Here is a 17,229-nt window from a genome sequence, read left to right as displayed (position 1 = left end):
GAGAAAAGGAGACTGAGGGGTGACCTCATCAATGTTTTCAAATATGTAAGGGGTGAGTGTCAGGGAGATGGAGTTAGGCTTTTCTCAGTGGTGACCAGTGATAGGACAAGGGGTAATGGGTGTAAATTGGAGCATAGGAGGTTCAAGTTGAATATCAGAAAAAATTTTTTTACTGTAAGGGTGACGGAGCCCTGGAACAGGCTGCCCAGGGGGGTTGTGGAGTCTCCTTCACTGGAGACATTCAAAACCCACCTGGACACGTTCCTAGGCAATGTACTCTAGGGGGCCCTGCTCTGGCAGGGGGGGTTGGACTAGATGATCTTTCCAGGTCCCTTCCAACCCCTGTGATTCTATGATTCTATGATTCTATGATCTTGGGGATGATTTTTGGGGTGATGCTGCCGGTATACCCTGGTAGGACTGAAGATCCCCAGTTGCATTTGCAGCTTTGAGATGTCCATCCTTAAAGGCTGAAGTGAGAAGATTGCTTTGGCTTCCACTCTAGGAAAGCCTCAATGTCACCTGTCACAGATCTTCTTTTCACTTGAAGTTAGTGCTGCACCTTTGTAGCCCTGTTGAAACCAACTTTCCTGTTCCCTCTTCATGGCCAGACTCCAGGCTGAGGTTTTGGCAAGGTCCAGCCAACTTCATCTGCCTCTAAATACTGTGCACCCAGTTTCCAAAGTACCACAGCTAACATGGGCATTTTTCCAAATTAAAAAAAAAAAAAAAAGGGAGGGGGGGAACTGACAAGCCCTCAAGATGCTCATGTTATTGTCAGTTACCATCTGCTTTTGAACCTGTGTGCAATAAGCAATGCTTATCCATCAGTATTTCAGATCTCTTGTAGTCATTGAATCTTTTAGGTTGGAAAAAACCCCTGGGATCATTGAGTCCAAGCATCATTCCTACACTTCAGTGCTTGTTGTGATCAGAATGGATCCTATGAGTAGATCTGAGGAGGAAAGAAATCCAAACATTGATCTTGCTGACTCTCCCCTGGGCTTTAATCACAGAATCATAGAATGGTTTGGGTTGGAAGAGACCTTAAAGATCAACAACTTCCAATTCCCCTGCATGGGCAGAGACACCTCCCACCAGCCCAGGTTGATCAAGGCCCCATCCAACCTGGCATCAACACTTCCAGGGAGGAGGCAACCACAGCTTCCCTGGGTAACCTGTTCCAGTGTCTCCCCATCCTAACAAGAAAGAATTCTTTCCTCATGTCCAACCTCAATCTCCCCTCTTCCAGTTTTAACCCACTTCCTGTGTCCTCTCCCCACCCCCCCGTGTCCAAAGCCCTCCCCCAGCTTTCTTGGAGCCCCTTCAGATATTGGAAGGTTGCTCTGAGCTCACCTGGGAGCCTCCTCTTCTCCAGGCTGAACAACCCCAAGCCCTCAGCCTGGCTTCCCAGGGAGGTGCTCAGCCCTCTGAGCATTTGAGTGGCTCTGCTCTGGACACCTTCCAGGAGCTCTGTGTCCTTCTGCTGTTGGGGACTCCAGAAACACTTCATGATGCTCCTTCAGGAGTAGCTGTGAAATAAGGAGTCCTTTCCTGTCTGTGGCACCAACCAGTCCTCAACCCCAGTTTAAAATCCCTTGCCAGTAGGAAGGGTGGGAAGAGCTGCTTGTGTCGTGGTGTTTTCTGTGCCATTTTGCTCAGACCATTTGGGATGTTCATTGGGATACTTTTTTTTTGCAGGCAGTTTCTAGTTCATATTTTCTTTTTTTAATCAGGCAGAGACATTACAATTAAAATACCGTAAAAGTGACTCTGGCAGTATTGCAATAAGCATGTTTTTTAATTAAAGAAAGAACAGGGGATGTGCAAATAGTACCAGCTAATGGGAAATTTCATCCAATGTATATTTTAATTGAGATTTAAAAGGAAGAAAAGTCAGCCCTATTTCTCCCTGTTGTTATGTGATATTCTCCCAAGCTGTTACAGTGAGGTGTACCAAGTCTACAATAATTACAGTCTCAGAGCTTTAATGTCCAGGCTGTTTTCACTGAAAAAAAACAATAGAAAGGCATAATTCTTTCATTTGTTAGTATGTTTTTTCACAGGAACTCAGTGTTAATCAGTAGAGTCCAAATCAGATCTGGACAGTCTTGGAGGAAGGATTTTAAAGCCCTAACTCTGTAGCAATGTGATGATGTTTTTTTTGGTTTTTTATTTTCAAGTTCTTCCCCCAGCTGTGAATCCTGGTTCATGTTTGAGTATAGGCTGCATATTTCTCTTTCCCATCCTGTTTTGGATGGGCTTACAACATGTACATTGTTTTAATGTACATCCCAGGGATCTTACTTGCCAATGAAATTGATTTGGCAGCTCTTGAGTCTTGGGCTAAAACCCAGGGCAGCAACATCCCCTTACTCTGTTTGGAGGTATGGAAGGAGGAGGGGACATATGACTTTTGGAGAAGAAGATGTTGCCTCTAACCATGGGATGGAAAGATCTCCTAGATCTTCCTCCACCTGTCTTGGAAACTCATCAGTAGCAGCTTTGTACCCTTGGTGGCTCTGTTCTCACACAAGTTCATCTGGTATCAAAATACAGCAGTTGTGACCTGCACAGGCTGGGAACTGAGATCTTTAGGTCTTCTTAAGGTTTTACATGCAGATAAATAACTTCAAAGGCAAGAGCCTGTGTCAGAAGCCCAGAAATACAGAGGAAATGTGCTGTGGAGCAGTATTGCACTTGAGTCTCTTAAGTTTTGCAGTATCTCTTCTTCCTCTGATGGCTTGACAGATTGTGGGTTAGTGTTGGTGTTTTTTTTGTAGGAACAGGTTGTTGCTAAGACCAAGGTCCAACCCACTGTGCTGGACATGAGGAGAGAAATCTCATCTGTAATATCTTTAATTTCAAATTCCAGAAATCTGCCTGAAATGAGAAAACTCTGGGTGGAGGGGCACAGCAAGGGGAAACATTCTGGCCTAATGGTCACCCAGGCAGGCTCAAGGGGAGCAGAAAATAATCCTGCTCCCCAAAACAGTGCTCCTGTGTGTTCCTAGATGTCATGTTCCCTTCCTGAGTATGAAGTATTTAATATGCCTCCATCAGATGTAGACTTGAAATAATAGCCCAAGGACCTATTTATTTTTTATAACACCTCTATGTGTGATATTTCTCTTGATGCCTTCACAGGGCTCAGCTGGAACCTTCCTTCATTAGATCCTAGATGATGGGCCCTGAAATGTGCTATCAAAGCCATCTAGGAGTCTACACCTCTTCCCTGCCAGGTTAGCTCTTCTCTTGCAAATTCATCAAAAACTAAAAAAAAATTGCTAAGTGTCTTGGAGGCTACCTAAGAGCTGAAGAAGGAGAATCACAGAATGGTTTGGGATGGAAGGGACCTTAAAGATCACCCAATTCCAACCCTACTGTCATGGGCAGGGACACCTCCCACAGCCCAGGTTGCTCCAAGCCCCATCCAACCTGGGCTGAGACACTGCCAGGGATGGGGCAGCCACAGCTTCTCTGGGCAATCTGTCAGCCCTCACTTACATTGTGCTAAAGGGGTGCTGGATTTGGAGCTCCCAGCAACTGCTGAGACTGTCCTGCTCCTGCAGAAGTGGGTGGCAGCACCCAGCAGTGGCAGACCTGGGTGATGGAGACTGAAGGGTAACACCAGGAACATCTGTCACTTGGCCAAGTTGCTCAAAGCTCCATCCAACCAGGACTTCTTCAAAGGAGACAGAGCTACAGCAGCATCTTCTGGGCTGCCCACCTAAATTGTCTTTGCCTGGTTCCTGTGTTTAAAAGGAGGAGCCAAACCAGCTTACAAGGGAGCACATGTCACTTGAGCAGATGGCTCTGAGCACAGCAAGCCAAAAAACCACAGTCTTGTCAGGCTTGGGAGACAGTTGCTGTCTGAGAGTACTCAAGCAGCTGCTGTTTCCTTGCCCAGGGATGGATTAAGGCCTCCATCCAGCAAAATGCTTAAATACAAGCTTAAGTTTTTTGCATGTTTGTGACATCCTGGTGGAAATACACAGGCATTTGATTTCACAGCTGGTTTGGGGTTTGTTCCTCTGTATTATGAACGTGGAGGAACATAGGCAAGGAGGTGGAGAGTGAGTTTTGGACTGTGGTTTCAGGCAGCCTGTGGGATGCAGCTAACACAAAAAACTGCTTTTCTCCTTTGCATCTTGCTCAGCAGTGGTCCAGCCTGCAATCAACTTTTTATGGCTCATCCAAAAGTCATATGAGCATGTCAACAGGGTGCAGGAGACAGGTCCATGAAATAATCACTTGTTCTTATTTAAGGCTCATAAACTCTTTATTCCTCTTCCCGTACACAGGAGGTTCTTTGTTGTTTTGTGGTTTTCTTTTTTTTTTTTCTGCTTGGAGGCCCCACCAGGCACACTCTTGGAGCCAGAGAATGAGCAATAAGCAGACTTCCAGCACACTGCAGCCTTGTTGTGTAGGATCAGTTGTTTCAGTAAAGATATTCCAGCTCTGGCAGTTGCCTCCTACTGTTTGCCACACAGGGATGCTTGCCAGGAATATAACTTCTGAGCCTCAGCCTGTCTCATGGGGGATTCTGTGGCTTTGTCATGTGAAATGCTGAAGGAGAGGAATTGGTATGATGGTGGGAAGGAGTCGTCCAGCTGAGGAAGTGACCTTTCAACCTGCAAATCCTCTTCTCTACAGAGGAGGTTTCCTGTTAGTTGCAGGGATGTGACACAGTTGGCACAGCTGACCTCAGTTTTCAACAGAGTGTCCTGAGGACAGCTGCCTCTGGGGTTTGTAGAGAGAAATAAGAAGCTGAGTAGCCCCCCTGTAATCCTGGAGGGAACAGTTTGTGACCTGTTGAGCCACTTGGATCCTCACAAATCTATGGGACCAGACAGGATCCACCCCAGGGTGATGAGGATGCTGGGGAAGAGCTCCCCAAGCTGCTCTCCATCATTTACCAACAGTCCTGGCTCACTGGGGAGGTCCCAGAAGATTGGGAGTTGGCAAATGTCATAGCAATCCACAAAAAGGGACAAAGGGAGGACCCAGGAAACTCCAGGGCTGTCAGCCTGACCTCAGTGCCTGGCAAGGTTATGGAGCAGCTCATCCTGGGGGCAATCACCCAGCACCCACAGGATGGGCAGGGGATCAGACCCAGCCAGCACAGGGGTAGGGAGGGCAGGTCCTGTCTGACCAACCTGATCTTCTTTATCACCAGGTGACCCACCTGGGGAATGAGGGGAAGGCTGTGGATGGGGTCTGCCTGGACTTCAGCAAGGCCTTTGACACCATCTCCCACAGCATTCTCCTGTAAAGGCTCAGACAGGAGCACTCTGTGCTGGGTTAGGAACTGCTGGAGGCCACCAGAGAGTGGTGCTGAATGGTGCTGATCCAATTGATGGCTGTGGTGTCCCCCAGGGATCAGTCCTGGGCCCAGTTCTGTTTAATATCTTCATTGATGATTTAGACGAAGGCATTGAGTCTACCATGAGCAAATTCACAGATGGCATCAAGTTGGGCAGGAGTGTGGATCAGCTGGAAGGCAGGAGGGCTCTGCAGAGGGACCTTGACAGACTGGAGAGTTGGGCTGATCCCAACAGGATGAGGTTCAACAAGGCCAAGTGCCGGGTCCTGCACTTTGGCCACAACAACCCCATGGGGAGCTCCAGGCTGGGCACAGAGTGGCAGAAAGGGACCTGGGAGTCTGGATTGCCAGGAAGCTGAACATGAGCCAGCAGTGTGCCCAGGTGGCCAAGAAGGCCAATGGCATCCTGGGCTGTGTCAGGAAGAGCGTGGCCAGCAGGTCCAGGGAAGGGATTCTGCCCCTGTGCTCAGCCCTGGGGAGGCCACAGCTTGAGTCCTGTGTCCAGTTCTGGGCCCCTCAGCTCAGGAAGGAGATTGAGGTGCTGGAGCAGGTCCAGAGAAGAGCAAGGAGGCTGTGAAGGGATCCAGCACAAGTGCTGTGAGGAAGGGCTGAGGGAGCTGGGGGTGTTGAGGCTGGAGAAGAGGAGGCTTAGGGGAGACCTCATCACTCTCTCCAACTCCCTGAAAGGAGGTTGGAGCCAGGGGGGGGTCGGGCTCTGCTCCCAGGCAACTCTCAGTCAGACAAGAGGCCATGGGCTTAAGCTCTGCCAGAGGAGGGTTAGGTTGGATATTAGGAAGAAATTCTTTCCAGAGAGGGGAATCAGGCATTGGAATGGGCTGCCCAGGGAGGGGGTGGATTCTCCATCCCTGGAGGTTTTTAAGAAGAGCCTGGATGTGGCACTCAGTGCCATGGGCTGGGAACTGCAGCGGGAGTGGATCAAGGGTTGGACTTGATGATCTCTGAGGTCCTTTCCAACCCGGATGATTCTGTGGTTCTGTGAATTCTTCTGTTGATACTCTTGTAACATCTTCTATCATTGATTTAAAAAAAATATAGATCTTGATTGCATCCATCACCTTTCTTGTAGTTTGCTTGCTTTAACACTACATTCAGCTAAACATGAAGAAGCAGAATTAAATCTGGCCACAGTCCCTTTTATCCTAGCTCCCTAATGAGCTGTTTGTAAGAAAAAAAGAACTCTTTCTCAGATTGGTCTTGTATTGATGGTGATTGCTTAAGTGTGGCTTCAAAGGATGATAATAAAAAGCTCTCCATGGAATGAGGACTTTTTTTCCCTCTGAGCTCCTGAAATCTCTAGAGCCCTCTAGATCACAACCTAAATGAGAAATAACACTTTTTTTTTTTTTTTTTTTAATGTATTGTGAGAACATCTATGTTAGAAGTTTTTTTTTTAACAAATGAGGTTTTTGAGAGGGGTTATAAGCTGCTGTGCCTGGAAGTATGAATCTTCTCGACAGAGGCAAGCAGAAACTTCCCACAACAATCCTCAAAAGCCTCTACACCTTCTTTGTTCATTGTTTTTTAGAGTGGTGCATGATGCCACCTCTTTCCAGTGAAAATGTTCTGGATACCTGGGCTGCATGAGGGAATCTGGGACACCTGACAGAGTGAAGTGTTGATACATTATTTTTCCAATTCCTTTCCTTTTGAGTGCACTCCCTACCATTTCCCAAGGACCTTGGAGGTAGATGTCTTTTCAAAAACACTCTTCTTCCAATGGTGTGATGGTGCTGTAATTCACACAACAGAATCCAACCCCCACTTTATTATCAGGTTTGTTTTTCTTAATATCCCTGTTTTAATTTTCTCCCCCTTATTTGGGTCTGGCTGTTTCTCCTCTCCTGTGGGACAGAGGGAGTTGCCTCCAGTTTAGTTTTTTTTCCTCTTTTTTTTTTTTTGAAGACAGATAAAGAAAGATTTCTTTCCAGGGCAGAGAGGTGGAGGCTAATTGCTGGGTTAATTGAGAAGAATGGTGCTTCTGATGTTCTCACAAAGTATCAAATAGCCTCGACATATTTCTCCCCCCTCTCCCTCATCCTACCTAAAGAGACCCATTGAATTTGCACATTACTGTACAGAAGTGATTAAGGGTTTAATTGTATTTATTTTGCTTGGTGGGGAGGCCATCATAACAGTAGTTGATTGATTTTTATAAAATCACCCTCAAGGTCATATGTAGGACTTTGCTTTCCTGTGCAGCCATAACAAACAATTTGAGGGTCACAGCCAAAGGCTCAGTTGAGCAATATTCTTGCTTTCTGCTCTCAGAGAGAGGTCAAGTGCAATAAAAGAAGGAAGCATAACTTTTATTTTCTTTTTCAAAAAAGGGGAAGACAATCTTGTAAAGCAGCAGCTGTATATTTATTCTGACCCAATGAAAAACACAGAGATACTGAGAGATGAGGGCTAGAGGGACAATATGCAATTTTTTTTGACATAAGTATATGTAAGTTTGACTACAGTTTGTTTCACACTTAGACTTGGTAAATGAGTAGATGAAACCCTGATAATGCTTTCTTTTCTGTGATCATTTTCCTTTTTTTTTTTTTTTATTTTTTTAATCCTCAGCAGCTGAACTTTTCTTTTTACACCAAAGTGCCTTTTGGCTTTGTTCTGGGAGAACTTCAGAAGCTTTGCAAATAGGCAGGGGACAAGATTAGGATGTGACCATGAGTGCTGTTGATAGATCTATCTTCTGTGATTACGTGTTGGGTCTGACTGCTGCTTCTAAGGGAAAGCCAAAGCATCACATGCAGCAATTGCCTTCTGGTGGTCTTGATCTTGCAAATCTTTGTACCAAGAGTCCTTGGGTTGCCATTGCATATAGGGACAGAGAAACCTAAGAGCCAGGCAAAAAGCCCCATCTTGAAGTCCAATTATTATTATCCCTACACATCCCTACATCACTATCTCTACACATCCCTATTTTTTTTTCCTCAAAATGAGGAAACCTTGGTTCCATGCAGGGTTATCTCCATCCAGTAGGATTCAAACCTGCAGGTCAGGCACACTGGGATTATTGCTCATACTTGCACCTACTGCACATCAGTTACCAGCAGCCAAGCTTACCAGATACCCAGAAAACCCCAAAAGAGAGAAAATCTTTGAGTCAAAGGAGAGAAAAATTATCCAGGACAACTGGCATGCAGTTAACCTATGGTGGAACCCAAATTTTTAAATAGAAGGAAGGAAACAAAAGGGAGAAAGGATGGGTTATAGAGGACTGGTGTCCTCTGTGTAAAGAGGGAGAAAATTTTTTGGATCTACATGAGAGTGAGCTACTCCTGACATGCCAAAGCCACCTTATATGCACAAGAGGTGGTGCAGAACTAGTTTTAACACCCATCCCCAAAGCATTAACTCTTGCTGATCCAACTGCTTCTGGTTTTTGCTGGAAAAAGGACTCCATGTAAAAAACAAGTAGACTTCTTCTCTCTCCCTGCTAGATTTCCAGAGAAGCAGGTGAGTGTAGTACTGATGGCAAAGCATGGTTCTGCTATGTGCTCTGTGGGGTCTCTGGGGACAGGTCAGGAGACAAATCCCAGATGTTGATGGGAAACAGGCACCTTCCCATAGTTGCCTCGAGGTACAATGGAACATCTCCAGATGGAAAAGGGCTCTGGAGTCTTATATTCCCCCATCCATGCCTTTCATCCCACAGGGAAGGAACAGTGAGGAATTTGCATGAGGAATTTAATATTCTCACCTGCCTTGTAGAGAGGTTGAAAATTTTGGATGGCTAAAATGTGACTGAAACTTAGGAAAATTTTTGGGGAGGTTGTTTGAGGCAAGGCTATGATTTTACAATCAAAAGATAGAGCAACTTTGGCTACCAGCCTTAGTGGTTCAGTGGTAGAGCATGGCAGCAATTAGAATACTCATTAAAAATTGTATGGAGAGGACTGGAAACAGAAATTACTTTATTTCAGTGGGAACAGAGCATAGGAAGTCAATAAAGACCTTGAGGAAGGTGTCTATTTTATGTTAGGAATAAAATAAATCACAGTGATTTATAGTTCCCTTTCTAGATTGCAGTGATAAAATTATCAACACTGCTGCTATAAGGCAAATGTATTTAATAAATATTTCTGCTCTCAGTCTGGGAAGGAACAAGATGGTAAATTATACCACAGGAGGAAGATGGACCAGCAGTCCATTTATTACTGAAGAATGTTAATATAGTCAAGTTGTTAAATAGCAGCTTTCAGGAGCTGACATTCTTACATCAACAGGTCCAGTCTCATTCAAGATCTTTAAAACTGCTGGTAGAGGTATTCTGTAGCCCACAGATATTAATTTCATAATCATTAATAAATGGGAAATTACAGGCATCTGTAGAAGTTTGATATTGTGTCAGGATCCAGACAGGTAAAAGAAAAAATTATTGAATGCTTAGTCTGATATCAAGCACAAGTCAAAAGAGAAAACTGTATGAACTTAAATATTTCAGTTGATGGAACTCATAGATTATTGAGCACAGGATTTTAGGGAATGACAGAAATTTTATGAAAAAAATCCCACATCAAGCTAAGTCTATTTTCCAGTAAGAAAATCACAAATCTTTATAACAAATATAATTTGTAAAATGGATGATGACTAACTGGGGATCACCTGCCCACATCTTCTAGCAGCTGGCAGACATGAAATGCACTAAATTATCAGTGGCAAATAATTTTCTTGCCTCCCTGGGTAGCACTGCACATCATTGATGATCTAAAAATCAATGGAGAACCATCACTAATCAGACTTTGTGAATGCCAATCACACCAAATGCAGATTTAGACAGCTGGGAAGAGAGCTGGGCAAGGAGGACTCAGGTGTGAAAGTCATGATTACAGAGTATGGGCCTTTGTCAGATAAAGCCATGGTCATGAAGGTCAAAATTCAAGGCCCAAGGATGCCCACCTGATGGGTGTTGTAGTGTTCTACTGTGAAAAGCAAGAGGCAGAGTGTGGGCTAAGTGAGGTTTGCCTCAATAGAAAGCATCAAGAAAAACAAAAGAGCTGAAGGTTAGGCTTTCCAGTTCCAGAAGGAGCATTGGTTGTGAGAGAGGATGTCCTGCTTTGTGAACTTGAGATGATTCCTTGCTGGGAGAGCCTTAAAACTTTATCAATGAGCCTGAAAAAGTCAGAGATTTGATTTCCCCTGTAAGCACTTTCACAAAAAATGCTGTTTTCTACACCTCTCTCCAGTGCAATACAGGGGGGTAGAAAAAGTACCACTGTCTGAAAGCTCTTCCTTGACAAATTAAGATTAGAAATAAAGCAGAAACTGTGAACAGCAAGAAAGATGATCTGTTGGGATGATAGTAGAAAATGGTGAAGTCTCCAAGTCACTTGATTGTCTGCCTTTCTGGAGGGGATGCAGGGGGCAAATGCAGAGAACTTGATTTCCTCCAGTAGTGTGATGTTCACTGACCACCTGGTGATGTGATTTAGTGGTCCCTTCAGCCTGCAAAAAAATACCCTGGCAAGTATTACCCCAGTCTCAACATAGCACAGTTTGTATTAAGAACACTTCCTTTTTCTAGGAAGTCTCAGATATATCTCAGAATAACAGTCAGATATTTTCTGTTGTTTTGCATGAACCAAGCTGAAATTAGTGCTGTTTTATCAGTGGGTTCAGTATAATTCTTAAAAACCCTATATAGCCAGCTTAGCAGAAATACATTTGTATATAGAAAAGGATGTCTAGGGAAAAAGACAATTTACACATAGGGGAGTTGGGGTTGATGGGAGAGATCCCATGGTTCCCAGTGGTTATAAACAAGAAAATATGAGAGTTATCTCTTTGATCTGTTAAGCATACCCTGTAAAAACTTATCTGGAATCTACTGATGTCTGGAAAGAAAAAATTTAATGGTTTGTCCTTATTCAAATGCTACCTTTGTTATAAGAGCAGGAAATTAGAACTCAGATGAAGTTGGAAGAGTTTGTTGCCAGGCTTTAAAAAAAAATAAAACAAGGAAAGCCTCTCAAAAGCCTCTCAAACAAGGAAAAGAAGCAAACAACAACAAAAAAAAGGATAAGCAGATGATGTTCAGCAAGAGCTGTACAATTGGATGGGAAAAGCACATGCTATGCCTTTTCCTGACACTGAGAGCAGCAGGACCAAGGGGAGCAATGATCAAGATAATCTTTAATCTGATTTTAAGACTTTCCTCCTTTTTTGCCTCAGTACTAAAATTAAGGAAGAAGTCATATCACAGAATGGTTTGGGTTGGAAGGGACCTTAAGATTGTGTCCAGTTCTGGGCCCCTCAGTTCAGGAAGGATATCGAGGTCCTGGAGCAGGTCCAAAGGAGGCAAGTGGGCTGGTGAAAGGACATGAGCACAGATCCTATGAGGAGAGGCTGAGGGAGCTGGGGGTGTTCAGCCTGGAGAAGAGGAGGCTCAGGGGAGACCTCATCACTCTCTCCAACTCCCTGAAAGGAGGTTGGAGCCAGGGGGGGGGTTGGGCTCTTTTCCCAGGCAACTCTCAGCAAGACAAGAGGGCACAAGAGGTCTCAAGTTGTGCCAGGGGAGGTTTAGGTTGGACATTAGAAAGAATTTCTTTCTGGAGAGGGTGATCAGGCATTGGAATGGGCTGCCCAGGGAAGGGGTGGATTCTCCATCCCTGGAGATATTTAAAAAGAGACTGGATGTGGCACTCAGTGCCATGGTCTAGTAACTGAAGTGGGAGTGGATCAAGGGTTGGACTTGATGATCTCTGAGGTCCCTTCCAACCCAGCCAATTCTATGATTCTATGATTCTATAATCATCCAGCTCCAACCCCCTGCATGGGCAGGGACACCTCCCACAGCCCACGTTGCTCCAAGCCCCATCCAACCTGGCATCAACACATCCTGGGAGGGCACAGCCACAACTTTCCTGGGCAACCTGTTCCAGTGTCTCACCACCCTCACAGGAAAGAAGTCTGTCCTTATTTCTAACCTAAATCTTCCCTCTTCACATTATAACCCATTGCCCCTTTGTCCTCTCCCCACCCCCCCGTGTCCGAAGCCCTCCCCCAGCTTTCTTGTAGCCCCTTCAGATATTGGAAGGTTGCTCTGAGCTCACCTGGGAGCCTCCTCTTCTCCAGGCTGAACAACCCTTAGCTTTTGTGTCCTTCAGAGGAGAGAAAGTATGATAGGAGACTAAAGAGTAAAACCATCCTGAGATGATAGACTGGGATTGCCAGCTCACACAAGGCAAGAAAAGAGGCATTTGACAAAACTAAAGAGTTTTGGATGGAAATGCCTTTTCATCCACTCTGTACTTAGACCACAGAATTCATCACTTCAAGAAGTCATTGAGAATAATATTAGAGAAATCTGAAGGAACAGATCTCTGTTACTGCCAAAATTTATCCAGTTATAGTAATAGATGGTAACAAGAACATGTTGGCAGGGAGGTGAAACCTGATGCTTTGGGGTGAAGCTAACCTCTAACTAGGGATTAAAATGAGGCTTTTATGGGATGGGAAGATTTTCTGTTACCCAGCTAACAGGGAGAAGTTTCTTGTACTTTTGTTGGAAACATCTGGTTCTGAACAGCAGCACAGGAGCTGTAGGATTAAATCAGCCACTGATCTAAAGAAGTTGCCTGTTCTTATGTTCCCAAGTTGTTTTCTCCAGTCCCTGTCACAAGTGGTTTTTAATGGGAAAAGTAACACACAAATTAATTGGTAATATCCATTTTTAAACATTTAGAGAGTGATGAGGTTAAGACTGGGATTTTCCAAACAACTCCCTTGCACTGGAATTGGAGGGGCTTAGGTGGCTGCCCAGGCTGAATGGCCTTGCTCAAGTCTAGAAAGGCAGCCTATGTTAGAATTGAAAAATAAACTGATTTAATCAAGTCTATAAAGAGCTGATAAGTCCCTAGGGAAAAGTATAGAACAAGGTGGAAATTTTGCAGGACACAATAATAATTAATCCTGTAATTTATCCTTAATCTTGTAGTTTTATTAGCAAACCATGTTTTCTCATTTCTTGCAGCTCTTTTGTCTGTGAGAAGATGTCTGGCTCTCAGATATATGGTTGCATTTTACTTTTCTGTTTTCTTCAGGTGGCAAACTCTTGTTCACTGGTCCAGGACCTGTAGAACTGCATGCTCATTACATTCTGATATCTGAAGGAGGAGAGCTCCAGGTGGGATCCCCTGAGGCCCCTTTCCATCACAAAGCACACATCTATCTCTATGGAAGCCTCCATTCCACATCTTTATTTCCATATGGGGTCAAGTTTCTGGCAGTGAGGAATGGGACCCTTTCCATTCATGGTGAGTACACTTTTTCTTATCTTCAAAAGCAAAGCACACATGAATAGAAGAAAGCAAAACAAAGTAAAAAAAAAAAAATGGAGAAAACCCCCCAACACCTAACTTTGGTCATAATCTTAGATCTCTAGCTGCAGTAAAGTATTGAAATCAGGTTTTTGGGCTAGAACTTCATATCTTTGCATTCACTATCAGACTCCTACTTCTTCAGCTGAGAAACAGGCAAATTTTTTCCCTAAAAAGGACATGGCTTTGGAGGTTTCTAAGAGGTGGTAGTTTTCCAGGTAGGTCCCACAGTGAGGTCAATACCAAGCAGCCTGTGCCAGCTGATCTGGGGATCTGCTGTTCAGAGAAGTGCTCCTGGCAGGGTATTTGTTCCTCCTCCATCTCTCTGTGCTGCACTGGCATCCCAGTATGGGTGGTCTCTCTCCAGAATTAGGAGCACAGGTGGAATCTCTCTTTTCCTAGTGGTCCACATATCTGCACTTGCCCTGCAAATGTTGCTGTAGTGAATGGCATGTCCAGGGCTATGCAGAAAAACTATAGAAATGCCAAGAATTTCAGTCCTAGATGCCTGGGCCTCACTTCTAGCCACTTTTATCTCAAAGGAGACCCTAGAGGCCAGAGCTCTATGTTCCTCACAAATAGAAGAGACAAGGGAACCAAAGGATAGAAAATGGATGTAGGCTTGCAGATGTTTTGGTGCAGAAGAATTTAGATACAGTGCTCTTCATAAAGTCAGATTGGTTTAGGTTGGAAAGAAACTTAAAGATCATCTAGTTCAACCACCCTGCCATGAACAGGGACACCTCCCCCAGCCCAGGGTGCTCCAGGCCCCATCCAACCTGGGCTGAGACACTGCCAGGGATGGGGCAGCCACAGCTTCCCTGTGCCAGACTCTCACCACCCTCCCAGCAAAGAATTTATTCCTAAAATCTCATCTCCATCTCCTCTCTTTCAATTTGAAATCATTCCCCTTCATCCAATCATTCCATGCTCTTGTCCAAAGTCCCTCCCCAGCTTTCCTGGAGCCCCTTCAGGCACTGGAAGGTTCTCTGTGGTCTCCCTGGAGCCTTCTCTTCTCCAGGCTGAGCATCCCCGACTCTCAGCCTGGCTCCAGAGCAGAGCTGCTCCAGTCCTCTGATCTTCTTCATATCCTCCTCTGAACTCACTCCAACAACTCCATGTCCTTATATTGGGAGGCCCAGAACTGGACCCAGCACTGCAGGGAGGGGAACACATGAAGTCAGAGCAGAGGGAGAGAATCACTGCCCTCGACCCAATGACTTTTTTGTGGTATCAAATGGTCATTTCTTGGTTCAGTGGATATGGAATCCAGGTTTAAACTCAGCATGAATCAAAAATATTAATGCAAGACACCAAAGTTAAGCTCTTAACTAGTGGGCTGTTTTTAAATGCAGTATGTGCCATAGAGGAGGAGAAAAAAGAAAAGCCAGTGCATTTGAACACTTCATCTCCCTCCCTGATGTTCTTGGCTGTCAGCCTGCATCTTGCTAGGTGTTCTTACCCTCCAGCAGGGCCTGAGCTTACACCCTCCTGGCCTAGAGGTAGAAATGTTGCTCTCTGAGCATGGCTGACATGCGTGGCTCTCAGTCAGAACTGATGTCAGGCACTGGGGGGGATGATCTGAGCACAGAGGGAGCTGCAAAACTCTGCTGGGATCCAGTTCACAGCAGTTGAGCAATGTCAGGAGAGGTTGGTTGTTGGAGAAGACTCAGGGATCAGATGCTTTTCTGAATTAGGAAAGGTCAGCAGAGGCTGGGATGGTGATCCTGGTCCCTGTCCAGGGAGGTGGGCTTGCACTGCTCCCAAAAGCCACGTCAGGTGCTCTTGACCACTTCATTAAGACACTAAATTAGTTAATGCTCACCAACAGCTTTAGTAATTTGAGTAAAGTGGCTTGGCAGAAGGGCAGAGTGTTCCTGTCTCATTTCCTGGAGGGGCCCTGTGAAGAAGTGCTGTTGGATCATCATCAGGGCTGAGCTGATTCTCCTTTGCCCACCATTGGGTTTCACACACTTATCCCATCCTTGAGTTCAATCACATTAGATTAAAGCATTGCCTTCCAGAAAGGCTTGGACATCAAGGGAAATGGAAGCCAGCATTTTCTGTAGCAGCTTGTTCCAGGGGATTAATTTGGTTAATTGTCCATGGGTTGTTTTTTTTTTTCCTTTTCTATTTTTTATATATATATTATTTTTTTTAAGAAAATATTAAAATATCTGATTTGAATTTGCCTGATAACAGTTTCTGCTGTTACTCTTTCTGTATCTTCTCCTGCTACTTTAAAGTATCTTTCCATTCTCTGTTGGAGACAGGACTTTTGTCCTTACATCCTCAGAACCTTATGACAAGGTCTTTATGTTTTCATGTTTCTTTGTTTTCTAGCAATGGAGGAGAAACCAGTAACCAGTTGCATCTCCTTCCAGCTATGACTTCTGTGCTGCTTCTCTCTTCTTTTCTGAATCTGGGTCTTCCTTAGCTTGCTGACTCCATTCTCATAGACAACCCATGACATTACAGAATTAAAAACAGGGCAGAAGCACTTTTTACAGTATTTTATTGGCAAAATAATAAGTAGTATTAGGAGGGAAGTATAGGAGGGAAGTAAAGCCAGATGTCCATCTCAGGACCCTCGTGGAGTTTCTCACTGATACTTCATACAATTCTTTTACTCAGTGTTATAATTCCCAGCAGCTCTTCATTCCTGAGGAAACCAGGGTGAGATCTGCAACCTAAAGCTTTTTCTGGATGGAAATACATGGAGCCAAATGTTGCTTGGTCTGTAAGTGGAAGTGGTTGGAGGAAGTGACCTCAGAAGTCTTTTCCAAAAATAGCTGTGATCTCTTGGTTTCAATTTCTTAAAATTCTTATTCAAGAATTTTTATCAATTTCTGATTCAGGAAATCCAAGCTACCTATGGAGTCACTCTGCCTTCCATACACTCCTAGTGCATGGCTGCAATTAAGGTTCATTCAAACCATGTAATCTGCAACTTAACATTGAAGCAGCAGGACCAGAAGTTGTGTGTTCTTTAGCTGGCTTCATATTGCTTACAAGAAACAGCAATATGTTCTGTCTCCAATTTAGTAACAGTCTGGCTTGTGGTATAAAACAAATTGTTGAGCATGACAGCTTCTTTCATATATATATATGAAAGAGGCTGACATGCTTAGCAATGTATATTTGTGAGGTACATACATATATACAAGCATATATATGTTATCTGAGATCAAAATCATTAAAGCAGCAGCCTTCCAAACTCTCAGCTGTCTTGGTGAAGACAGCATTGAGCACAATTCTTATTTTTTTTTTCTCTCTATTTCAGCCTGGGAAGTTTGGGGGATGCTCTGTAGCCATGGTTGAGTTGAGATTGTTTAGTAAGGGCTGTCAGCTCCTCACTTTGATATGTTAATATGACTTAGGGTTTCCCACAATCCCTCCGTGAGTGGCAGTCCTGTGCTCCGGTGGTTGTAGCAGACTGGGAAATTTCACTGTTGCCTTTGGCTTTAGCCAACTCCCCTGCCAGTCAGAACGTGCCACCCATAAACTGCCTGTCAATCACACGTCAGGTTTGGAGGGGGTTTCAGGCAGCCAGGGCAA

General features: G+C 44.5%; 1 protein-coding gene across 1 annotated transcript in view; it reads left to right on the top strand.

Moving 5' to 3' along the window:
- Positions 1-17,229, top strand: part of PKHD1 (PKHD1 ciliary IPT domain containing fibrocystin/polyductin) — a 265,495-nt gene that overhangs the window by 92,471 nt on the left and 155,795 nt on the right. Inside the window, exon 37 of the mRNA XM_071742174.1 lies at positions 13,396-13,608. Within this exon, the coding sequence (XP_071598275.1) occupies positions 13,396-13,608 (213 nt within the window). The remainder of the gene's footprint in view (positions 1-13,395; positions 13,609-17,229) is intronic.

The sequence above is a fragment of the Heliangelus exortis genome, chromosome 3 (genome assembly GCF_036169615.1).
Source record: "Heliangelus exortis chromosome 3, bHelExo1.hap1, whole genome shotgun sequence".
In the NCBI taxonomy this organism is placed as follows: Eukaryota; Metazoa; Chordata; class Aves; order Apodiformes; family Trochilidae; genus Heliangelus; species Heliangelus exortis.
The sequence above is the reverse complement of the archived record's forward strand: the minus strand, read 5'-3'. Positions and strand labels throughout refer to the sequence as shown.